Raw genomic sequence first — 25,931 nt, 5'->3', positions numbered from 1 at the left:
GTAAGTGCATCTCTTGCGTCATATCCAGTGCTGCAAGATCACCCTTTCAGTGAAATATTCAGAATCAGGAATTTGATTGAAATTAGTGTTAAGAGTAAATAGTACAAAAGGACTCTGTGTTGTAGGTTGTTAGAAGAGAAGCAAGGCCAACGTTACTTTGCGAAGTACTTAAATCTGAACATTTCATATTTAAAAAAAATAAATTAAATCTTGCTATACAAGCATGAATCGAACCTGTGAAGTTAATGGTATACTTGGTGTAAGGCAAAACCATCACCAGCCAATTAAATTGCTTGGGAATGGATTCAGAGGAGCAGAAGAAAGTACTTTTTTCATTCACAGCATAATTAACAGGGAAGTTGTTGCTACTGGTTGTGGTGCTAAGTCCCTTCTTTTGCTTCTCTTCATCTCTTCCCGGTCAGGAGCATATGGAGGTCGACCACTGGGGAAAAAATGCTAGACCACATTTTTCCGGAACCTAATCTCACATTCTCATTCTTTTTTATCTGAGTCATGCACAAGAGGAATGTGAATGAGCATTATGGCCATTGCACCTCATTATTATTTATCATAGTCGTTTATATCCCTTATTTCTGCAAACAAATCCTTTCAAGCTGGCTCAGAACAAAGCAGAAGACCATGACAGAGTGTCAAGACAGCATCAGAGTTGAAGTATAGTATTCAAACATGCCAGCAGGAAGGAGCTCATATATAAACACACATATATACACCCCCTGAAGTTATCACTCTGCTGCATCCTACTGGTCACTTGACTCAACAAGAGCAATCCTAAGCACATTCACAGTGTGTGACCAAAACATCAAGACAGAGAAACCTAGAAATAAGCTGACAAATGTGAGGAGCTACAAACCCATGTTAAAATTGGGTCCCCCTCCCAATGCATGTCGCAAGCACACCTCCCAGTGATTTTAATCCTGATTCAATACTGTGCCGTGTCCCGCCCACCATTCTTCAGGTGAACTTATACTGATCTTATACATATAAGCAATCCAAATAAGTGCTTATGTTTTGGGAGATTGTGGAATCCCTTGAATATTCATTTAATGCTGCACAACTGCCCCAGGGAGAGGAGTCATTTATCGGAGCTGCTGCCCTGGCTGGCTGCACTCTGCACTGCTGCCTCCTATGGCAGACTAGCACAATTGGCTTCCCCAGAGCTTGTGCCTGGAGAAGGATAATAATAATAATAATAATAATAATAATAATAATAATAATAATATCTTTATTGTCATTGCCCCCTTCGGGGACAACGAAATTACTTGACTGCTCCATAAAAACACTAATTAAACAATACAGTATACTACAGCAAGGGAGATTAGATGACTTTCAAAGTCATTCAGGGCCGAGATCGCTCTGGAGAAGAAGCTGTTCTTAAGACGGCTCGTCCTTGTCTTCATCGTCCTGTATCTCCGTCCCGACGGCAAGAGCTCGAAGAGACAGTGACCAGGATGCGATGGATCTTTTACTATGTCCAGTGCCTTCCTATGGCACCTTGTGGCATAAATCTGCTCTAAGGTGGAGAGTGGGCAGCCAACAATGCTCTCTGCTGCCTTAACAACCCTACACAACCCCATCCTATCCTGGGTAGTACAGCTTCCGTACCACACACATAAGCCATAAGTGAGCACGCTCTCAATGGCACAGTGATAGAAGGCAAGCAGCAGTTTCTGCGGAAGATGGTTTTTCCTTAGTATTCTCAAAAAGTACAGTCTCTCCTGCGCCTTCTTCACAAGCCCCCTTGTGTTGACACTCCAGGACAGATCCTCTTGTAATTCAATGCCCAAAAATCTGAACGTTGTTACCCTCTCCACACAGACCCCATCAATCAAAAGTGGCTGGATGTTGCTCTTCTGTCTCCTGAAGTCCACCACAAGTTCCTTTGTCTTCCTTGTATTTATGAGCAGGTTGTTAGCTCTGCACCACTGTCAGCCTCTCCACCTCATCTCTATAATCCGTTTCACCCTCCCTTTCAGGGACGAGCCCAATCACGGCTGTGTCATCTGCAAATTTGACAACCCTATTACTAGGGTGAGCAGCGACACAATCGTACGTGTAGAGAATATAAAGGAGCGGACTAAGTACGCATCCCTGTGGTGTTCCTGTGTTAGTCTTAAGCATATTAGAGGTATAAGGGCCCAACCGAACCCTCTGGGGGCGGTCTGACAAAAAGTCCAATATCCACCCACAAAGTGATAACGGAAGCCCCAGGATGAGCTACATCTGACAGAAATGCACAGCACTTCAATTTTAAATCTATACAAATGTGAACCAGCTTTCAGACTATTGTCCTTACAGCCTTTTTGTAAACTATTTTTCATCTATTGTACAGGTAACAGTCACTACTATTGGCTATGGTGATAAAGTGCCACAGACATGGATTGGCAAGACAATTGCATCTTGCTTCTCTGTGTTTGCCATCTCTTTCTTTGCTCTTCCAGCGGTGAGTGCAGACCTTAAATAATTATTAAGTCAGTTTGTAAACATTGCTGATATCTTAAGAAAGTGGTTGATGTGTACAATGTATTGCTTACCTGCAGCGTAGCATGCTTTGTTAGCACCTGGGGTGGGTGCGCACCTGGGCGTGCAGAAGGTAAAAAGAGCCTGCTGCACCAGCCCAGGCCTTGCTATTGCCGGAGCAACCCCCTCCCACTGTGCAGGGGGGGGAGCCCGGCTGGCCAATGCAGACCTCGGATCATCCTAGCCTTGCAAAGTGGCTTGGGGCTGGCAGGGCGGGGCAAGGAGCTAACTGTGCAGTGCCCCCCCCCCCCCGGAAAAATGTGCCTGAGGCCATCGCCCCGGCAGCCGTGTGTCCCCCCCCCCCCCATTACGCCTCTGTGGCTTACTGCAGATTCCGTACCTTACTTTTACATGTAAGCATTAAATGCAGTTTTCTTCAACAAATAACTGCCTTTTGACTTTCAGGGCATCCTGGGTTCCGGCTTTGCACTTAAGGTTCAACAGAAACAACGTCAAAAACATTTCAACAGGCAAATACCTGCAGCAGCATCTCTAATTCAGGTAAATACTTGATGAAGAAACAGGAGAAAGTGAACTGACGTTTGTAACTTCTCACCATCCCAACAAAAGAGATTACAAAGAGCAATACTCTGCTACAGTGTCTTGGTATTAATTTAGGATTTTGGAGTCTGAACTGTAATGTTCCACTATTTGCAGCGCATGTGTGGGGCATTTCAGTGAACTTGAAAGGGCCAAATTTATCCTAGATAGGTAAAGGGACTCCTGACAGTTAGGTCCAGTCATGGACGACTCTGGGGTTGCGTGTTCATCTCGCTCTACAGGCCGAGGGAGCCGACGTTTGTCCACAGACAGCTTCCGGGTCATATGACCAGCATGACTGGTGAACCAGAGCAGCGCACAGAAACGCTGTTTACCTTCCCGCCAGAGCAATACCTATTTATCTACTTGCACCTTTACGTGCTTTCGAACTGCTAGGTTGGCAGGAGCTGGGATCAAGCAACGGGAGCTCACCCCGTCGCTGGGATTCGAACCATCGACCTACTGATCGGCAAGCCCTAGGCTCTGTGGTTTAGACCACAGTGCCACCCGCGTCCTGTGGCAGTGGAAGCAGCCATCATTTGATTCCCAGAACACCCTTAGAGTGATACTATATAGTGAAGTAAAGTTGCAGGTTTTGGTGTCCTCGGGTGTCTTCCCGTGTAAAAGTTGGGGTGTCTAGGCGACGTTTCGACGAGGTCTCACTCGTCATCTTCAGGCTGGTGCTTTCGGCTTCTTGTTACTGGAACAGAGCAGGATCTCAGTGTTTGAGTTCCTATAAATACTGTTGAGGAGGTGTGGTGTATAGCCTCCAATGTTCTGGGCAGAGAGGAGGTTCCCAGGCTAGTGTGCCTTTTCTTCTTTTGTTCCTTAATTACTTGAGGGATATCTTGAGTGATTTCTTGAGTGATTTCCTGAATCCCACTTAGGTGGGTCATTAGGTGTGGATTAGTTGCTAAAGCCTTCGTGTCTTGAACTCTTGAACTTTGTGAAGAGTTTTTCTGAGAAGATGGCTGTACTGCACTTGGTTGTGCTCTGGCTTGGCTTCGTGTATAGGGGCGAGCTGTGGTTTTGTGGCCTGTGCCAGCCAGATCTGTGTAGGGATTGCAGGGGGGTGCAGCATCCGGAGGTGCCACCCTGGTTTGGCTACTGGATGGTGTCTGTAATTTATCTGTGGAGAGGGTCTGGGTTTGGGTCTGGTGTGGTTGATTGGTGATGGCGTTCTGTGTGCCTCTGGATCTGGTGTCAGATTTTGTGGGGAGGGCTAATTTCCAGATGTCTGGCAAGCGGGATGTGTCGTCACGCTTGTTCATGTTGTGAGGGTGTTTCTCTATCTCGATGGCTTCCATGATTATTCTCTTGTGGTGATGTTCCATGTTAAAGAGCAATTTGGAATCTGCAAAATTAATTTCGTGTCCTGTTTCTTTCATGTGTTGGAAAAGAGAGGAAGTTTTTTCTTCTTTTTTGACGGCATTCTTGTGTTCTGCGATCCGTGCATTTATTCGTCTGTTTGTTTGTCCAATGTACGTGGCTGGGCAGACTTTGCAGGGTATTTCATAGACCCCTTGGTTTTCCAACTGAATTTTATCCTTGGGGTTTCTGAGGATATTGGCTATTTTTTGGTTGGTGCAAAAGGCTGTTTTGATATTGTGTTTATGGAGGATTTTGCTAATTTTATCTGTAGTGCCCTTGATATAAGGAAGGAGGGCTATGCCATTGTTTTCTTCTGTGTCTTGGTTTTTGGGGGGTGTTTCTTTTTGGATTAGCTTCGTAACCCTGTTTTGCTGGTATCCATTGGCAATTAACACATTTGAGAGATTCTGTAACTCAGTTGTCAAGTGGTCTTCGTCAGCCAGAAGTAAAGTTGCGTATAGAGGAATCCTGGGGAAATCTGGCAGCAACCGGAAGGCGCTCTTTTGCTGACATGAAACAGGCCATGGTGTATGTGTGTCAAGGTCAGTTACTTCCAGATCCAATATAACCTGTCCATTCTCTCCAAATGTTGTGCCAAATATGTCACTGGAGAACTTTCAGCCCAGCCTTGAGCCAAGGACTTCCCACTCAGGAGTTGCCTCAGGGTAGGGAGCTCTGGGCAGCTGGGAAGGGGGCTGCCTCCGCGCACCCATGTGTCACCATCTCTGGCCTTTTGCTACTCCCTGGGCCACCTCCAGGCTGCGGAGGAGGAGGCAGTGTGTTTGTCACATTTTCAGAAACAACAGAACGCTTCCTGCCCTTCTCTGTGCCATCAATTTATTGTTTGTGTGGTTATCTCCGCACCCACATTTCTCTCCTCCTGAATTCCAGTTTAACTAGGAAAATTTCCATTATGAATTATTGATTTGGAACATGTACAGTTTGCCTCAGCTTTCAGTTCCTTCAGTTCATGTGCACCTTTCCTCAGTGATGCGCATGTATGCATTGATAAAACATTGGGAGGGAGGGAAGCAAACAGCATGTTGTTGTACATGAAAGTACAAGATACTTTTTGTGCATTGCATTGCACTGCTGATGCACACACCCACTCCTGTACATTGGTAGAAAGCCTTGCACACAAATAACAGTAACATAGAATTGCAGGTAATCTTGAATTCAAAATTTTGAGAGAAATGCAGGTTAGAATTTAAGAACTGGCCCTCATGTTGACTTCCATCTCGGAATAGAGCAGATGGCTGCAGCATCCTGTGTTAAAAACTTTCACTTGCAAACATGAATGATGTTCATGTCACATGGCCAACTTCAAGCACTTTTGAGCCCCTCCAACTGTTCGTCTGCCAGGTGGGAAAGAAATAAAGTTTAAGATCTCTTATGTCAGGTTTTTAAATAGACTGATGACCATGTGGGAAGGTGTATTTACACTTGCATTTTAACCTTCTTGTGTTAGTTGTGCCACTGTGAATAGAAGTGTTTCATGTGGATGTTTAATATTCCAGCTTCTGAGCTGGAAAAGCAAAACTTGTGCATGGTGGTAATGGACATTAGATGAAGAATTTTTTTTGATAATTGAAATGCTATAAAATGCAATGTGTGATTTTGGCCTAAGAGTGTATTGGACTGATTTCTTAACATTCTAGCTATTACTTTAAAATAAACCTCTACTTTGTTAAATATTAATGCAGTCTTCAACTTCGTGATGTTCATGGCATAATACAGAACAGAACATTCACCAGCAGAATGGCCTCCTCCCTGACCCTGTAGGCTAGAGCAGTGGTTCCCAGCCTTTTTTTGGCCCCACCTAAGCATCTCTAAAATCCTGATACCTCCCCCCGTGACATATAATTCTTATTATTCAAAAAGTGAACTCCTATTCATGTGGAGGAAGCCTAAAAGGCCATTCACTGTTAATAACTCATTCTTGAATTGCCCTCCTTAAAAATCAAATTTCCCCCCTGTGGGAACCATGGGGCTAGAGTAAAAAACCTCACTAACCAATGGCAGAGCAGACTACATGTCTCCTGTGGTGCACACTAATTTGGCACTGTTCCAAGTAAATACTACTTTCCTTGTAGTATTCTTGTCAAAAAAAAATTCCACAATTGGATATTTTTGTCATTACTGAATCAATGAATTAAGAAAACCTAACTAACTACTGGCCAGTTGCTAATCTCCCTTTCCTGGGCAAGGTTCTGGAGTGAGTGGTCGCAGACCAGATCCAGGCGCTTTTGGAAGAAACTGATTTTGTGGATCCTTTTCAATCGCGGTTTAGGCCTGGTTTTGGCACAGAAACAGCTTTGGTCCCTCTGTCGAGAGACACACAAGGGAAACATGTCCCTGTTAATTGTTCTCGACTTCTCAGCGGCCTTTGATACCATCGACCATGGTATCCTTCTGGAGTGACTCTCCGTACTAGGGGTGGGTGGCACCGCTTTGTGGTGGTTCTATTACTTGGGGAATGCTATTCAGACCTGTGGAATCACCCATGTTGTTTACATGAAACCGCTGGGTGGGGTTAGCCGAAGGTTCGGAGTATGTTGTCGGCAGTATGCTGATGACACCCAGCTCTATTTCTCCTTTACATCTGCAGGTGAGGCAGTGGAAGTGCTGGACCAGTGTCCTTCCTTGGTAATGGACTGGATGAGAGCCAACAGACTGAAGCTCAATCCAGATAAGACTGAGGCACCCTAGACCAGATGGCTGGGGGGTTGCCTGCTCTTGATGGGGTTACACTTCCCCTCAAGGAGCAGGTGGCCCAGAGCGCCTTCCATCAGCTTCAGCTGGTGGCCCAGTTATGCCCCTATCTGGACAGGGATAGCCTAGCTACTGTTGTCTATGCTCTGGTAACCTCAGGGTTAGATTACTGCAATGCGTTCTATGTAGGGCTGCCTCTGAAGACGGTTCGGAAACTTCAGCTAGTGCAGAATTCAGCGGCCAGGTTGCTCACCGGAGCAAGACGGTTTGAGCATATTACACCAATCCTGGTCTGATTGCACTGGCTACTAAGTAGTTTCCAGGCCCAATTCAAAATGCTGGTTTTGACCTATAAAGCCTTAAACTGCTCAGGACCACAATAACTCAAGGACCATCTCTTTCTAAATGAACCTACCCGAACCTTGAGATCATCTTCAGAGGCCCTCCTTCATGTGCCCCCTCCTTGAGAGGTTTGGAGGATGGCAACACAAGAACCGGCCTTCTCTGCAGTGGCTCCCCATCTGTGCAATGCTCTCCTTAGGGAGGTTTGCCCAGGACCTTCATTATACACCTTTACGTGCCAGGCAAAAATGTTCCTTTTTAGCCAAGCCTTTGGTTGATACAATTTACATCCTATGCCTTTTCAAAATGTGTTTTTTTGGGGGGGGGGTTATTGGGTGGCTGTTTTTATTTTTATTAGGTATTTTGTGGTTTTATATCTTGATTTTATTCTGTGAACCACCCTGTGACCCCTGAGATTGAAATTCAATCAATCAATCAATCAATATCAATCAATCATACCTCTATAAAAGCAAAATGGGTGGCAAGGGAGAACTGCATTTGAACTAATTTTTTCCACAATACTTGTGGTAGAAATCTTTTGCACTGTTCATGCAGGGCAAGTAACACTACTTAATTACAGAGAGGTTATGTACTTTCCGTCTTTATATATAGTATTAGCAAGAGTTTTTTTTATGTCCTGCAGACTCTGTGGAGGTGTTATGCAGCAGAGAAGTCATACAATTCCACAGCTACATGGAAGATCTATGTCACCACAGCTCAAAACGCAAAGAAAACAGCAGCACCATCTAGCCCAAATCTCAGAAAACAGGTCAGAAGGAGCACATTGGTTTATTAGTTACATTTATAACCTGCCTTTCCATCCAACAAACTTAACACAGAATACATGGTTTGGGAACTCCATAGAATCAGTTCAGGTGTTAGGAGAACTGGAGAACCTGTTGAAGTAAAATTCAGCACTTTTTTCATTTACCCAGCCACTTCCCTCAGAAAAACCTGCTTTTTAATGCTGATTTGGAACAAATGGCAATTTGGGTTTTCCACAGGTTGCTGTTTGCTCTGTTTGCTTCAGCAGTAAAGAGTGGGTTTTTGCAGGGAAAGTGCTGGGGCAAAATAAAAACCGCTGTTGTTTAAAGAGCTTTAAACCACAGACCTGTGCCTAGAAATGCTTAGCAAAGGTAAGTGTGGCTGAGCCCTCATTTTATCCCACTCGAAGAATATTTAAATAGTAATTTACCTTCTTGTCCAGCTGTTCATGTTCTAATCTAAGTATGCCTTCCTATAAAAAAAGTCATTCCTCAGTTAGCAAGGGACTCTTTATTTCAGGACAGCTTTTAAAATATTTTATTTGTTATACTCCGAGTAGAGCCCTTCATACTAACTGTCTACTAATTTCAGTGGGCATAAACTGAGTGTGACTTGGTCAGCTACAACCCATAGATTTATCACATGCCACATCTTAGAAATCAGATGCCATGACATAACAAAATGTAACCAAATTGATGGAAATTTCTCAGTTTTTCTCCCCTTGTAGCCATGAGTCTCACAGGCTTACCCATACAGGTGGGCATTATAAGGCTTTAGAAAGGAGGTAACTTTCAGAATCTTTAGTGGGTGGAAGTTCAGACAACAGAAGTACTTTTTGTGTCCTTTCTTTTTATCTCATTTTCCCCCATAGAAAATATTATTAAGAGGAAGTCACTTAATGGACCTTAAATACTGTAATGGAGCACAAAATTAAGTAAGTTGGATCCAAGCCATTAATTGTGCTACATTGTCTTTCTTAGTAAAGGTAAAGGGACCCCTGACCATTAGGTCCAGTCGTGGCCGACTCTGGGGTTGCGGCGCGCATCTTGCTTTACTGGCCGAGGGAGCTTTCGGGTCATGTGGCCAGCATGACTAAGCTGCTTCTGGCGAACCAGAACAGCGCATGGAAACGTCGTTTACCTTCCCGCCGGAGCAGTACCTATTTATCTACTTGCACTTTGACGTGCTTTCAAACTGCTAGGTTGGCAGGAGCAGGGACCGAGCAACGGGAGCTCACCCCGTCACGGGGATTGGAACCACCAACCTTCTGATCGGCAAGTCTTAGGCTCTGTGGTTTAACCCACAGCACCACCCGCGTCCCATTGTCTTTCTTACCACCATTTAAATTAAATGTTGTCATCTTGGCAGAATGGCGGTGTGACAGACACCCTCAATGAAGATGGTGCTGGGTAATGCGACAGATATTTTGGATGCGTCGCTAGATAAATCTCCCACTGTATTACACAGTAGAGGTCCATAGTTATTGGTTTGTGGTAGCATTTCTGTTTAACAACAGAATTAATTATGTGAAGGGGAACCTGTGACCACAGTTCCCTCACGAAGAAGATCTAAGTAAGGCTTTTAGAACAAAACTTGAACTTTATTTACACTCAGTTAGGTTATAGCGTATGGTTGCTTTTGAAAGGCAAAACACTGTTTCAAGCAAACACTATTTGCAGAGGTATTTAAGATATTTCTTAACTTCACTCTTTAAACCTGTCACTGGACAGCTAAATTTCTATGATACCTGTTATCTTACACACCACAATTAAGATGCTCCCAGCCCCTTCCAGGATCCTAGGTAAAGGGACCCCTGACCGTTAAGTCCAGTCGTGGCCGACTCTGGGGTTGAGCGCTCATCTCGCTCTATATGCCGAGGGAGCCGGCGTTTGTCTACAGACAGCTTCCAGGTCATGTGGCCAGCATGACTAAGCCGCTTCTGGCGAACCAGAGCAGCGCACGGAAACGCCGTTTACTTTCCCGCCAGAGCAGTACCTATTTATCTACTTGCACCTTGATGTGCTTTCAAACTGCTAGGTTGGCGGGAGCTGGGACTGAACAATGGGAGCTCACCCCATCATGGGGATTCGAACCGCCAACCTTCTGATTGGCAAGCCCTAGGCTCTGTGGTTTAGATCACAGCGCCATCCTAACCTTCCCCTTATTGAATCAAAGCTGGGTTGCTCTGCCTAGCTAGCTCCACTCAAATACACCAACTTTGCTCACAGCCAATCCTTATCTCAAACTGAGCGCTATTTAACTATCTGTCCCCACTAACAGATAATCCTGATCTCAGGTAGTCAGAGACCCCTTCTACCCACCCAGACAGAAAGTTCCATATGACCCACCTGTATGACCATTAAACGATTAAATTCCCCACACTTTCCTGATTGGCTGATGGACCCACCAGCTCCCACAAGCAATGGGGACTCCAGGAGGCAGACTCAGGGCCTGTCCGCAGGCCCAGTACTTCCATTTGTTGCCTAAATCACAGTGGGCCCCACATAATATGTTAGTATGTTTGTTATTATAATAATTGCAAAGTTTGGGTTTGTTTTTAAAAATGCTGTTGTGATTATTGTGAGCCACTTTGAGCTCATCATTTGTTGTTGGAAAAGTGGAATACAGATATTAAATCAATATCAAATCAAATCACTTGACCCTGCATAAAAAGAAAAACCAGGGTTTTACTGATGTCCCAGATGTTAATTTGTACTTTGCTCTATTTAATAAACTTACTGTGACTTTGCCTCTTGTTGGCTTAATTTGTTTACTTTCGGAAAAACACTTCAGGAAGTTTGCGGTATAAAATAATGGCTTACAATAATAATAATACAATATAATAAGGAAGCAAGGTGCATGTAAAGATGGGGGAAACAAATGAATTCATGGACCAGGTCTCAGAAAGGAGTTATTCTCTGATGCAACTGAAAAGCTTTAATCTAAATAAGGCATTTGAATACAAGCTGCCCTGGGAATCTGTTGAGGGGCAGGATATAAATCAATCAATCAATCAATCAAACAAACAAACAAACAACAACTACTATTTAGCATCTGACTTGTAACTGGTTCCCAAATGCACATTTGTCACTGCGGTCTTCAAGAATCAAGTGAAATGTTAGGGTTGCCATACACCTGGGATTTCCCGGACATATGTGGAATACTGGAGTCGGCAGCAGTCTGGTAAGAAAGGAGTCTGGTAAGAAATCGGCAAGATGTATGGCAGCCCATGTTGGCAGTGCCATTTTTGCCAATTTTCCATAAAACAATTTTGGGCAGAACTAAAAAAAGTTCAACAATGTTGATATGTGTATGTGAGTGAGCCCATCACAATTTTTTATTAATTCATAATGTGTGTGAAGGAGGCCCTACACTAACTTCCCTGTGTGTAAACCCCATTGGACCCAATGGAATGCTGAGTAGACTTATGTAGGATTGAATAGTAAGTGTGGTCTGGAGAGCTGTAGAGGTCGCTATGTAGCTACCCCACATTTCCTGTAAGACTCTAGTAACCACATTTTCAGGATGTTGGGGTATGACAGTCATTTCTTCAGAGAGCAAAAATACCTGTGTTAGAGCTGAAGGCTAACTTCCTGTGGGGTAGCTAAGCTGTGGTTCTATGGCGGGCAGTAAAGATAGAACAGTATATCAGGTGAACGTTAATATGGTCTGTGGTTGCCAACTTCTTAAGAAGTCTCAGATGAAAAAGTATGCTGATTGTTTCAAATGAACCCTTTAAAAATGTATACAAGTCTCAACTTGCCCACACACCATTTATTTCAATTATTTATACACTTCTTAATCACTGGGGTTTCCAAGCCTGTAGAAGTTGAAATTTTTGTATCATACTTTTTTTGGTATGGAAATGGTTTTATTACAGAGCAGAAGATACAAAAGGAAAGGAAAACCTGGGCGTGATAATGGTTCCACACCTATAATGAATCCAGGGGAGACAGTGCTGCCTATTCCACAAATTACTTATGACCATATCGGTCAGCGAGAAGACAAGAAAGAGATGAGTTTCTACCTTGATGAACCTGGAGGTAACCTACTATCTTACAATGAATCTTTTATGTATACAGCAGCCATGAGTTTATTTTTCAGTTGTTAAACATTAGCTGTGGTTTAACATGAGCAAGCAGCATGCTGGTACATGCTGCTCATGTCATAAATGCCCATTTCACACCCAGTTCTCCCATCTTTCCTATGCTGGACAGAAACAAACCAGAAGCTATCTTAGCAATATATGGAGAGAAATAAATAAGGAGGGCCAGTTTGAACATAACCGTCAGGCTGTTTCCTTTGCGAAGGTATGGTGAAAGAGTGATGCAGGCACCAATAAGCAGTGCATGGGTGTCCAAGGCAGGTGAAAAAAGCAGATTGAGCTGAAATTAGGTCCAGAGAGGAAATGGTTTAACAGGTTTCTTGCTTACTCATCTTCTGTTCAGATGTGTTCTTCTGACTACCACAGGCTCCTGATATAGCTGGGTAAAGCTCAGATTAGGGTTTCTATGTGATATGAAAAGGGTGGGTAGTGACATGCAACTTCGTTTAAAATGGGCCTCCTGCAGAGTTTTATCTGTGCCAGCATCTGTTCTGAGTGCTGGAGCTTAATCCTGGAATATATGTGGGAAAATTAAAATGTATTTCCCTCATCATTGAGCTCTTTTACTTGAGGAATGAGGGGTAGCAGTGGTGTTTTCTCCCATAACCTACTGTCACTCTTAAGACAGTCAAGGTCCAGCTTCTAAAAGCACAGGACCCAGCTTGCTTGCTTGTTAACACAGGAGTCCCTGAAAGCTCTAATTTTGTAAGCAAACTTGGGAGGGCTACTGTTTTTGTGCATTGACATACATGTATGCTGACCGCAGAAAGGTACTGCTGAAATGGATTGTTAGGAAGTAGATACTTAATATATATGTAACATATTTAGAGAGTATTATGCTCTTCCTCAGAGACAACTGAAAGGAAGTGTAATTAAAGGCAAAAACATATATCCAACTGGAAGGAATATTCTTAGTGCGTTTGTACTTCTATGTATGTTCATAAAACACTTCCATAGTACTTTTCTGAGATCTATTTCCCTGTTTGACTTTTTGGTACTGTGATATTTCTCAGACTGTACCACATATTTTTGGTTGTTCTACTGTCCTGAGTATCTGCTAGTTAACCTGTAGGTAGAGATGGGAGAGAAATTTGATTCAGTTTGCATTTAAACCTACCTACCGTATTTTTTGCTCCATAAGGCGCACCTGACCATAAGGTGCACCTAGTTTTTAGAGGAGGAAACAAGAAAAAAAATATTCTGAATCAAATGTTGTAGGATAGGAGTGGGGAGGGAAGGAAAAACACTGAAGGGACAAGGAGCACGCGTGGGGTGTGTTGAGAAGGAGGTGGCTAATGATGCAGGAGAAGGGTTTAAGGGAAGGGAGGAAAGGAAGGCAAAAGTTCTCTCCTCCCCCCCCCCAAGCCAGCCTCCCCCTCTCTCCCCCACCTGCATGTTTTCCGGCTGCCTGCGCGTCCCTGGCATGCTTCCCTAGACACAGCAGCAGCAGCACCTGAGCACAGGGAGGAGGCGGCGGCGGCAGCTGCCAGTTGCGCTCCTAGCTGCCGGAAGCTGAGCCGTGTGGGCTGGAGCCTGTGCGCAGTGTGGCTAGGAAGGAATTAGCAGGAAGGACACAATCCTTTCCCCTCTGCTTGCCGCGAGGGCAGGGGATTTCCCTGCTCTTTGTTGCATTTGTCTGCCACCAATCTCCTTGCTTAGCGTGTCTGCTTGCTGCGAGGTGACGGTGCCGCGGCCGGCGCTGAGCAATGGAAGAGGAATGGATCGTGTCCACCTGCTAATTCCTTCCTAGCCGCGTCACCTCACAGCAAGCAGATGCGCTGAGCAAGGGGAATGGGCCTTCGCTGGCCCATTCCGAGCAAACACAACAACCGAAAATACAAGAGGGTGGGCAGTAAGACCCTGAGGCAGAGGGCAGGAAAGGAATTCACTGCAGCTGTGCGCTCCCTGCCAGAAAGGGACAAGAGCAAAAGGCGGGGAGCAGCGGCTGACTTTAACCGCCCAGTTAAAACCGTATGCGGTGGGGAGCGCAAAACGAAATAGGAGTCGGAATTGAATCCTTAGGAAGGCACTACAATAATTAGGCAAGGGGAACAGGGCTGATGAACAGATGGTAGCCTTGGGATGCTGTACAGCGATCGAGAGGCACCACACACAAGGACACTCAAACGCCCCCTTTAACCACACGCTCTCCCGTGCAGCAACACGACTCACACGCCTCCACACACACACACACCAAAATATGCCCGATACAGGAACCCCAGCAGCCTCCTCTCTGCAGCCTTCCCTCCTCATGAGACACGATCCGATTTTCGCCCCTGCACTCGGGCAATTCGGCTTCAGGGACCACACATTCACTCCATAAGACGCACAGACATTTCCCCTTACTTTTTAGGAGGAAAAAAAGGTGTCTTGTGCAGCAAAAATTGCGGTAATTTGTACTTTCTAAAATAATACAAGAACACAGCCATCCTTCAAAATGAATTTTGCAATGCAGTTATCCATCCAAGTAACGTGTGCAAAAATTCATATACTTGGGTAAAGTGTGCATAGAACTGCATGAATGTAACATGCAAATACACATTATATTAGTAGAAATTGCATTTTTAAAATGTGTCCATTTGGAAGAACATGCACTAATATTCTGATAAATTTAATGAGAACTTAGGAAAAATCCACAAAGTAATGTGGAAATATGGAGAGCTGAACTAAAGATAGGAAAAATGAGGAACCATTTTGGAAAGTTTCATCCATCCCTAAGTTTAAGGCTATTTAATCTCTAACCGCTCCTTCAAAAAAGGGAGTTCATGTTCTCATGGTGTGAAGTTCTTCAGCTGACAGCCGCTGCGTTCTCCTGTAACAAAAGGCACACACATAACTGTGGTGGACAGATGGTGAAATATTCATAACCATTGGAAATGATAATTTTTGCTCAGTATCTCTCAAAATAGAGTATTACAATGGAATTCAGTAATGGCAAGTGACCAAACCACAGCAATCATGGGCAATACAATCCAGGTTCATCACCACATTTGATCCAAATGTGGTTAGGTTTTGAATGACAGGCAATCTTCACTGGTTATACCACCCTTCCATACCTTCATGTTGGTAAGAAATCTTGCAGCCACCAAAAGGGTTTGACATCTGCTGCAATGCTAAATGTTGATAGCCAATTCATGTGTTCAGTATTCCAGGTTAAGCCAGAGTTTCCCCACCTAGACTCCCTCAAGCATTCTGTACCTTTAAGAGCTGCATGGAAGAGAAAATATGCTTTGTGCAGCTTCCACTTCCACTTTAGCATGGTAATGGGAAAAAGCTGTGCATGGTGAAATATTCCTTTCCATTCAGTTCTTGTGGGTTCAGGAAACCTCTGGGTAACAATTATAGTCTGTCTGAGAAGCCTACTTAAGAGAACGTCAAGACTACCATGGCAAGAGAATTTGTGATCAAATAGAAAGCTCAGTTTTGAATATCACATGCTAATCATTTTGAGTGGGTTAGCTGGCATGTGCCTTACTGCATCACTCTTTTGTTTAAGAAAAACAGAGGTGGGAGAGATGAAGGCAGAAGCACTTTAGATGGTGGGGCCTCAGATTCACAGAGGTCTGCTTGCTACCTGAGCATTCTAGGAGCTGGGTTTGTTTGTTTGTTTGTTTATTGCATTTGCATACTTCCTTTCTGCCACCTAACCCAAGGTGGAATACAGTTTTAATTTATTAAACCAAATAAATGATATAAGAGGCAGGGGAGGGGACAATCCAACTGAAGCAGCCCTGATGTTAATTTGCCTGCCTGCCTCATTCTCTATTTTCCACAGAGCAATTGTTGAAACAAGGTCTGATGTTGCCTTTGGCTCAGGTAGTGTCCATTGTACCTTACTGGGGTGGGTGACTCTCTGATTGGAGCAGGCCCTGATATTATCACAGGACAGAGGATATCTGTTGGTGTTGTGATGGGGAGGGGAGAGGACAGTCCAACTGGATCAGACCCTGATATTGCTTTTGTCTGCCTCCATTAATTCCCACCACCATCACACCATATTAAAAAGGTAAAGGTAAAGGACCCCTGACAGTTAAGTCCAGTCGCCAGGCTTTCCCAGTCCAGGAATGACCGTAGCTGTTGAACCAGCCACAGTTATTAAAAGGCTATTGATGGCCCTCTCATTAATGTGATTTGTATATGTTTGTTCATACATGGTTGTGTATAATAAAAATAACTTGATAGTTGTTAAACAATCTCTTGTTCTTCTAAAAATAATACATGTATTCTTAGGATAAGAAGATTAATAACTCCAGGGATTCATCTAGCAGATAGAATATATTGATCACTGCCAGCCTCTCAAAGCTGTCATGTCGGAGCAGTTACTGTTGAATTTATCAAAATTGCTCAAAACATCACAATGACTAATTTCTGCTGGAAATAGAACAATAATTCTCAGTTTGGGATTTAGGTTTTAGGACTTTTTAGAGCTGTGTTTGTACATAGTAGCTTTTACCTTTGAGATCAGACTGCAGAGGCTTCTTCTCAATAGCAAGTATACCTTTTGGACTTCATAACAATGAGTCCTCTCCTTATTCTAATTCAGTGTTACTAATAATACTGTAAGGGCTGGTGCTCTGGAGTCAAGCTGGTAGTTGCATCACAAAGCAAGTGACTGGTTTGTGAGCAGCTCAAAGTAAGAAGTTGGACCAGTGTCAGGTGCTAGATTATAGGCACAGATTATTGGCCCTTGTGTTATGCTTTGCTAGCAACTCTAGTGTCACACTTCTGATTATCTGCAGTTTGGACACTATTTACAGAAATTCTGTCTGCAACTGTATGGAAGCTTACTGACACATTATGAAAATTAATGTCATTCTCTCCCCTATGTTTGTGTTATTTGTGGTATCTTGCAATGCTCTGAACCAAGCAAGCCATGCTCAACAGAGACATGACAATGGTCAAGACTGTAGGTTGGGTTCCACTCAGGGACACAAGTAGTTCAAGTAAGGCACAATGGTACAGAGTGGGATAGGATTCTTCTCTTCAGCAAAGACTTGGTTGGTTAAATGCCCTCAAGTAAAGGATCTTCACTGAGTCACATTTAATTTGTGGGGTTATATCAACCTGATCTGGGATGAGCTGCTACTCTATTCAAATGGCAGTTTTATGTGTGGGGTTGTAGGAGCAGGGCTTAAATTTGCTTTCATTTATTAGCTAGGTCCTTGTGTGGCAGATTCCTGGCTGTGAGAAACATGGTGTGGTTGGAGCCAATTTCACAGCTTGCAACATAGAAAGAGTTACCATTTGCAGAACTGAGTCTGAACTTTAAAAGCTCCTTTAAATCTTATTAGAAATATGCATTGAAAGAGTCTGAAATACTTACAGTGGTACCTCGGGTTAAGTACTTAATTCGTTCTGGAGGTCCGTTCTTAACCTGAAACTGTTCTTAACCTGAAGCACCACTTTAGCTAATGGGGCCTCCCGTTGCTGCCGCGTTGCGGGAGCACAATTTCTGTTCTCATCCTGAAGCAAAGTTCTTAACCCGAGGTACTATTTCTGGGTTAGCAGAGTCTGTAACCCGAAGCATCTGTAACCTGAAGCGTATGTAACCCGAGGTACCACTGTACTTTAATGTGGAAGAGCCAAGGTGGTGCCCTCCAGACTGTAAGCCCCAGTCACCAAACCAATGGTTAGGGAAGACGGGAGCAGCAAAGGTTGTAGTCTGGTAGTAGGGCACCAACATGGGATAACCCTGTTATAACAAGTAACTGCATATCATTTGCAGCTCTGCTGCTATGTGCAATAAAACAGAGGTGGCTGAAGCTGTTTTTAGTCACCCACCACCCTCTTCTCAAATCAGTCATCTCTTTCTACCTCTGAAATGTTCCACTTCTTCTGATGTGATGCCATTCTGACATGGACTTGGAGCGGGTCAGGAAAAAGGAAGGATGACTGTCGAACAATGGCATCACACCACTGAGTGTGTCTCTTATGGATGGGCAAATCTGACAGCTCTGGTTTCTCTGTTTCCCATTTTCCTAGTTTTATGTTTGGTTCTCCACATTTCCACTTCAGTTTGCTTTGTTTCCTGGTGAAGTGCTAGATTAGATGCTGAAGGTGTGTGCCTGGCCTGGCCTTTGACACCTGAGATATAGATATAGTAGGACCCACCCTATTTTATTGATTGCAATCTATCTTAATTGTTTTAAATATTTTAAGAAAATGGCAACCTACCCTGGGATCTCATAGTAAAGGGTGGGTATGCACACAACAGGGACGCGGGTGGCGCTGTGGGTAAAACCTCAGTGCCTAGGACTTGCCGATCGTATGGTCAGCGGTTCGAATCACCGCGGCGGGGTGAGCTCCAATCTTTCGGTCCCAGCTCCTGCCCACCTAGCAGTTCGAAAGCACCCTTAAGTGCAAGTAGATAAATAGGTACCGCTTTATAGCGGGAAGGTAAACGGCGTTTCCGTGTGCTGCGCTGGTGCTGGTTCGCCAGAGCAGCTTCGTCACGCTGGCCACGTGACCCGGAAGTGTCTCCGGACAGCGCTGGCCCCCGGCCTCTTAAGTGAGATGGGTGCACAACCCTAGAGTCGGACACGACTGGCCCGTACGGGCAGGGGTACCTTTACCTTTACCTTTTATGCACACAACACTGCCATGGAACAGAAGGTTAGTTCTGGGTTGAGGAGTAGAATAGGCTCAGAAAGGCACCACATTGCAATCAGGGTCAGGGTTGAAGGGACTGTGTGTATTTATATCCAAAATCTATTAATGTGGAGTGTTGCATCCCCTCAGCTCCCTAGGAACCTGTTTTTTGCTTAAGGCAATGGTGGGAACCCTCTGGCCCCTGGACCTAACTAGGCCAGTCATGCATTCCCATCTGGGCTGTGGGGCCATTTCAGCTAAAGTCATGCCTGAAGTCATATGACAACAGGTGTGGGATTGGTAAAGATTCAGCTTGGTGAAGCACCACATTCAAAAGGAAGAATCAGGAGTTCACTCAGTGCCAAATTCAAGCCAAAGCTGCAAAATGCACTTATGAGTAGAAGAGAAGAAGAGAAGTGTTTGGATTTGATATCCCGCCTTTCACTCCCTTTAAGGAGTCTCCAAGCAGCTAACATTCTCCTTTCCCTTCCTCCCCCACGACAAACACTCTGTGAGGTAAGTGGGGCTGAGAGACTTCAAAGAAGTGTGACTGGCCCAAGGTCACCCAGCAGCTGCATGTGGAGGAGCGGAGACGCGAACCCGGTTCCCCAGATTACGAGACTACCGCTCTTAACCACTACACCACACTGGCTCCACCACATGAGTGTGCTCCAGTTCTTCCCTTCCAGCCACAGAAGGAAGTTACAGTCTCATGACATCATATGATTGACGCCACCTAATTCCTAAAGTGAACCACCCTTTGACTAGATTCAGTTCCCCACTCTGGCTTAAAGCATGTGGCACAGGTGGGTCCCCTTTTGCTTTTGAAAATGGGGAGCTGGCACTGCATCTTTGTCCTAGAATCTTAGGTGTGTGATCTGATGCCTGTAGCATCTTGGAGAGGCTTACACAGTTTGCTATCTCCATCTTGGGATCTGAGTTTAAACCTGACCTTATCGCTTATAGCTATAACATCCATGCCTATTTTTTGTTTTTCTTCATTGCTGTACCTCTTGTTCTGTGTAACATCTTCCTGATGCAGAACTGAAGCATTTTCCACTATTTTATGACATTTTGGCTGGTCCTAATGAAGGTATCAACCAAGGATTTCGTATGCTTTTTTCTTACCGCCCAACACCTGTGGCTTTTTTGTTTCCATGTGAAAGACTTGGGCGTTTCTGATGGATATTTCCTATTGATGATCCTCTTGAAGGTTATCATACTTGTTGGTCACCAGATCAGAGTCAGGGTTGCTTCTGGGGCAGCATGAGAATCTTCGCTGGTGATTTCTCCTCCTCAGTTCAGTTTAGAAATGGCTCTCTTAAGCCAAACTTAGTTGACTTGAGACTGACTTTTCTGAATACATTGCACCCTTCTTCCCCACTAGGTCTTACACGGATGTTCAAGCAGACAGGTAGGTTGGAAACTTTTTGTGAGAGATGCCTGTTGAAGGTAATGGCCCCATATAACTTCATGCACTCTGTATTTCATCCACTTACAGAATGGAACTATACCCCTGATTTCTTAATAGCTCTTACTGCAAACTCCTTCCTGATTTTCTTTAACATGATGAAATGTTTCACATGGCAATGTCTGAATAAAAAGCTGAGCTTTGGCTTATTGCAATAAGAGTAAGAAATAGGTCCAAACAAGCAACATAAATTGTGTGCACAGTGGAATGTTGGGCCATTTTTGTTTATTTGTATCATTTTGCCTAAAAATTCATATCTTCCCTGATGAGTATGTGCTTCAGGAGACAAATGAGAGTTTGAGTTTAGCCTCATCACAAGCAATGGTGGATTTACCTGGATTCACTCAATGGGGCATATTTCTGAGTAGAAGTGCCTTTATTCATGGGGGGGGGGGGGCTACTGTGAGGGAACAATAGACACGCCCCTGCTTCCAAAGAAGGCACACTTAGCCAGCCAAGCTCAAAGCCCTTCCTCTCTCCATGCTATACCTACTATTTCCTTACTTCTTTTTCTCCTAATCCTTCCCTTTGGTTGGCATGGGGCAGCAACTGAGTCAGCTCTTGGTTCAGGGCTCAAGCTCAGTGTTAGCTAGCTGTTGTATGTGTGCGTGACAGACCCACCCCCTACACACATACCTAACACCCCTCCCTCACAAACATAATATGCTTATTTCCCCCATCTATAACTGGCTGTTGCAATCTGGCAAAAGCTTTACAACCAGAACGCAAGCAACAGCAGATCCACTGATGCCTGCTTCTGTAGCTGCATCGCAGCACCAGACCAAACCTAGAAGTGTATCTTCCTTCTTGTGTAGTGGAGAAAATCCTGCACTTGGGGGCATCGCAAGGGTCAGCACACCCAGAATGCAGTGGATTAACCTTGCCCTGGGAAAACCACCTTCATGATGATGCTATCTCCCCACTAGGGACTTCTTCCACCTTTAGAGCAGCAGTGTACAAGCCACTTGCACGGCTGATAGCAGGGTGAGATAGTGATGTTGGTTGCTGAAATGCTTTGTTAGCTAGACATGGAAATTAAGTTGAGCGTAGTAGTGATTTAACAATGGCCCCCAATTTCATTGGGGCAGGGGGAAGAGTGTGAAAGAAGCAGAACACATGTGTTTTCCTTATTTCTACAGGGAGTGTCAGCGGGTTTTATGGGCTGCTTATGAAGGGTTATTAAAATGAGCAACATGACTCTAGTTCCAAAATACAACTAAGGCACAATGTGTGGCCCTGTTGCAATGGAATGTGAGAACAGCACACAACGGGCATACACATGGAACCGCAGAGAGCTACAGTGCAAAAAACAGATTTGGAAAATGAATTTTTGGCTGCTATGCACATGAGCCCTACTAGGAGTGAAGTAACTTTCCTTCTTCCCTTCCTCTTGTTTTGTTCTGTCTTGTCTTTGTGGGTCCTCTAGTGGCCACTGATCAGGGTGCAGTAACGCAGAGGCCTCATATAGCCAAGAAGACTCTTATTCTGGATTGCAAGCCTTTGTTGCCCCATCTTTCAGAGGAACCAGGACCCCCCCTCCTTTGTATGCTTTCCCTCTTGCTGTATTGTTAAAAGCTGGGCATCGCTTTGTTAAGATCCCAGCAGAGGCCTTTGGAAACCATATGAGTGGCCCCATAGAAGCGACCACTCTCATAAGAGCCGACATAACTCCTGCTGCCATGCTTTGGTCCTTCACATGACATGATCCCAGAGGAAGCATGCTATGCTTACAAGATATTGGGATAAAAAGCAGAATTTTGATCTGAAAGAAAATATTAGACGCAGCGTGGAGTGAGACAACTGAAAGAAGAAGCAGGAATTGTTCTAACCTGATCAGGGCAATGGTTGGCACCTACCAGGAATGAAAGGTCCTATGTCAATTTATCTATCTTTATTTATTTGTTGTAGGTATTTAAATACCGCTTAATCACTAACATTTCTACAAACAGGTTTATGTTTGTTATTTGTTTAAAATGGTACAAATTAAATGGCTACAAAATGGCATTCATCCATAATACCTACAGTAAATGTGTGGTTGAAAATGATTTGGTTTGTGGGAATGGAGGCAAAATTCACTTAGTTCAACCCAGGAAGAGGAGACAGAAAATGGAGCATTGTGAGAGAACCTGTCTTTTATGATTTATATGAAGCAGAAATTTAAAGTAGTGTTGTGAGTTTTGGAGGAGTAGGCTGTGTGCCTGAGTCCTTTCTAATTCCTTGATCCAACAAGGACTCAGTTGCTGGAATAGCAAGACAAGTTTATTGTTTGTGAGTTGTGTGCAAGAGCTAGAAGCTAGAAGCAAACTATAGGCTATGCAGCTGAGAGACAGAGCCAAGCCTGTTTTCTGCTATAATCCAAGACTGTGGCTGTGGAAGAAGGAAGACCCTCTTGGATGTTAATGCTATGAGCCCCTCCATTGTAGGCTCAGGTTGTATATATGTGTAAAAAACCATACATCATAATGACAGCACAGTCTCTGCTATGCCACATTCTGAGGAAACCAGACTCTGAGTAAGTGCCCGGGACCCCTGGAATCCTGCACCAATCAGAGATTGGGGGGCATGCAACACTGATGTTAGAAGTGGGATTCATGTTTCTGGGATGAGGATCTGTGAGCGAGGTGTGCTTGAGTCACGATGGAGGGAGGAACAGCAGTTCAGGAGGGAGGAGCAGTTCAGGTTGATGCTTCAGCAGCAAAGCTGACAAAATATGGAGCAGCTTGAGCAAATGATCCAGCAGCAAAAAAGCACTGACTGGAGAAAATGGAGTTGCTGCAAGCTGAGAGGGTGAGAAACCCCCTTGGGCAGAAAAGCGTGGCTCCATGCAAGGTGAGAGCCCTGCCTGAGGAGATGCTACAGGGGTTTGAAAGTGCCCCAGGACCCCAGATGGAAGCAGTGACCAAAGAGTGTAGATGGGCAGCTGAGGGGCTGGAACTGCAAGGAACTGCAGTCAGCAGCTGAAGGGAAGGAGGAAAGACACCTTGGAGAAGGGCTATCCAATCCTGAGAGACAAAAGAATCCAAATAAGGAGAACAGGGACAGAGAAAGCAATTTTATTTTGTGAGAGAAGAGTCTAGCTGCAAACAGCTGCGATACAAAACAAAACAAATGGTTAATAGTCTCTGGATGCACCCAGTCTACATGAGAAGCTCAGTGTGTGAAGAGGTTTGAGTTGATTGCTCCACCTCAGACCACATGGCTCCCACCAGCCACTCCTGAGGTCCCCCAGAAATAATTTAGGAACTTTCACCACTTTGTAACTAAACCAAGTTTACTGCCCATGCAACGTTTCTGACCAATGCATGGAAAAGCACATGAATTTGACCTTTGATGAGTTAGTAAGTAAACCAATTTTTAATTTAGCAAAGGTGGTCTTTTCCAATGCTGGGGGAAGAGGGAAGTTCCCCCACAATGACATATTTTAAAGGTCTATCAGCCTATGTTTCCACACTTTACTCTACTGCATATTTTGTAATTTTAAATCTCTCTTGCAGTTCTCTCACTTTGTACTTGCCCCAAACTTGGGTCTTGGCATCCAGGAATTCTCGTTTTACAGACATATATTTTTGAACCAACACAAATGAAGTCAGTTTGCTTAAAAATATGGATGAAATTAAACTCTCTTTCATGTTGTGTGTGTGTAGGCTATACATTGTTGGACAGTTTTGAAGGAAAGGCTAAGCAGCCGTCTATTGCTCTGGAATTATTGCATCAATCAAGGGATTGGACGAGATGACCTAGAAGGGCCCCTCATCCTCTAGGAGTCTACAGCCTCTTCTGTACTTCTAGCAGTTGTGTTCATGTGGTTTTCATGTGCGGCACTAATGCTTGAGTAAGGGGAAGCGGGGTGGTGCCCCTACCCCTGGTGACATCTGCCTCGCCTGCCTCTCTGACTTCAGCATGTTGTCTATGCAAAGTTCCGGATATTTTGTCTCTATCTGGCATCCTAAGTGATGTTTGGCAGTTGATATACTGATTTCCATTTCCGTGCACTGCTCTGGTTCGCCATAAAGGGAGATGAGCGTGGCAACCCCAGAGTCAGTCATGACTGGACCTCATGGTCAGGGGTCCCTTTACCTTTACCTATACTGATAATATTTAATAGTTGGCATGTAATAGTATTAGTTACTTGCATGTATTTGATAAAAGACAAAATGAAATGGAATTTGATATCAGACAGTTTCTGTGAGTTCAGATTGTGAGACAATCAAGAGATTCTGAAAGAAGCACTAAGATAAAAGATGCATTATAATGTAAATATTAATATTTAATTTATATTAAAAGGTTTAATATTTGAGTAGCAAGACTGGATTTTTTAGGCATATTTCAAATATATGTTTCAGCTGTAAAACACCTGTGCACAATGAAATTTCTAATTGATGTGAGAGAGATAAAAAATAGCATAATATTGAAAAAGTAAACCGGCTGCAGAACAGTTTCAGAAAAAGGCTTGAATATCAGCATTTCAGTTCAAGAGGTTTGTAGTCTCAGTGGAATGCAAAAGGTTCTGTTGGTAGTTCAGTTGTCTTTCTTCTCTAATTGATTTTATTGTTTGCTTTTTCTTCTGCTTCCCTTCTGGCCATTGTGTTTGTATGAAGGCCGACAGCTTTCTTGGTCATCTTTATCTATCTGTGCTGCAACCTGTCCCGCTTCACAAGGTACAAGGAACATCATCCCCACATTTGTGATATACTTCTGTCTCTGTGTTGATATTTATAGTAAACTGCTATGTGTATAAATGAATAGGTGTGAGAGAGAATGTGAGGGCATGCCTCTGATTACACTTGTCTGCTGTGCCTCGTTGCTGATGGCTCAGATACAGAGACGGGTGTGCCATAATGGGGGGGGGGGATACCATGGCAATGGCTAGTCTAGGGAGGTGTTCCTTAGTGCATGACTTCTGCAAGTGTCAGAGAGAGGAGGAAAGGCTTGGAGATCACAGTGGCTGTGTGCCCTTGAACAAGGAGCAAGAGTGAGAGCAAGGAGTTGCGACCGACTGAGTGAGAAAGTGTGAGTGTGAATAATAATAATAATATAATAATAATAAATTCATACTGTCAGGGGTTCAGGAGCAGAGGCACAGGAGAGGGAGGAAATGGAGAGCGAGGGGGAGGAGTCCGAAGGAAATGTCAGCGATGACAGCAATCCGAGTTCTCTGAGTCTTTCCAGTGACTCGGAGGATTCACAGAAAGGAGCCCCCATAGTCAGGGCAAGAGGAGTGCCCAAGGAGACACCTCGGGAAGAAGGGGCCAGAGGGGACTCAGAGAGCAGCAGCTGGAAATCAGGACCAGCGTCCCCCCCAGAGTGCAGTAGGGGGGAGGAGTCCCAGGCATCGGGATCAGGTGGCGCGCGGGCAGCGGGAGAACAGGAGGCAGGAGTGACCACACCCCCGTCAGGGAGCGAGGAAACGGTCGTCAGGAAAGTTAAACGCGCGCGCGCGCCAAGTTCAAATGTACAGGAGGGCGGCACGGTGGGCAGCCCGGGTAGGGAGCCAAGTCC

The 25,931-nt window shown here is 44.4% G+C and overlaps 1 protein-coding gene across 8 annotated transcripts in view; it reads left to right on the top strand.

Moving 5' to 3' along the window:
- LOC310677659 (potassium voltage-gated channel subfamily KQT member 1-like) overlaps window positions 1-25,931 on the top strand; it is a 343,781-nt gene that overhangs the window by 43,624 nt on the left and 274,226 nt on the right. For 4 of the 8 annotated variants that reach the window (XM_083440772.1, XM_083440773.1, XM_083440774.1 and 1 more), the window contains 6 exons: window positions 2,351-2,461; window positions 2,944-3,039; window positions 8,147-8,272; window positions 12,149-12,311; window positions 20,349-20,375; window positions 25,031-25,090. In XM_083440772.1, the coding sequence (XP_083296898.1) occupies window positions 2,351-2,461; window positions 2,944-3,039; window positions 8,147-8,272; window positions 12,149-12,311; window positions 20,349-20,375; window positions 25,031-25,090 (583 nt within the window). The remainder of the gene's footprint in view (window positions 1-2,350; window positions 2,462-2,943; window positions 3,040-8,146; window positions 8,273-12,148; window positions 12,312-20,348; window positions 20,376-25,030; window positions 25,091-25,931) is intronic. The other 4 variants (XM_083440777.1, XM_083440778.1, XM_083440775.1 and 1 more) reach the window with 3 other exon arrangements.

This window comes from Podarcis tiliguerta (genome assembly GCF_965153285.1).
Source record: "Podarcis tiliguerta genome assembly, chromosome: 5".
Classification (NCBI taxonomy): Eukaryota; Metazoa; Chordata; class Lepidosauria; order Squamata; family Lacertidae; genus Podarcis; species Podarcis tiliguerta.
The sequence above is the reverse complement of the archived record's forward strand: the minus strand, read 5'-3'. Positions and strand labels throughout refer to the sequence as shown.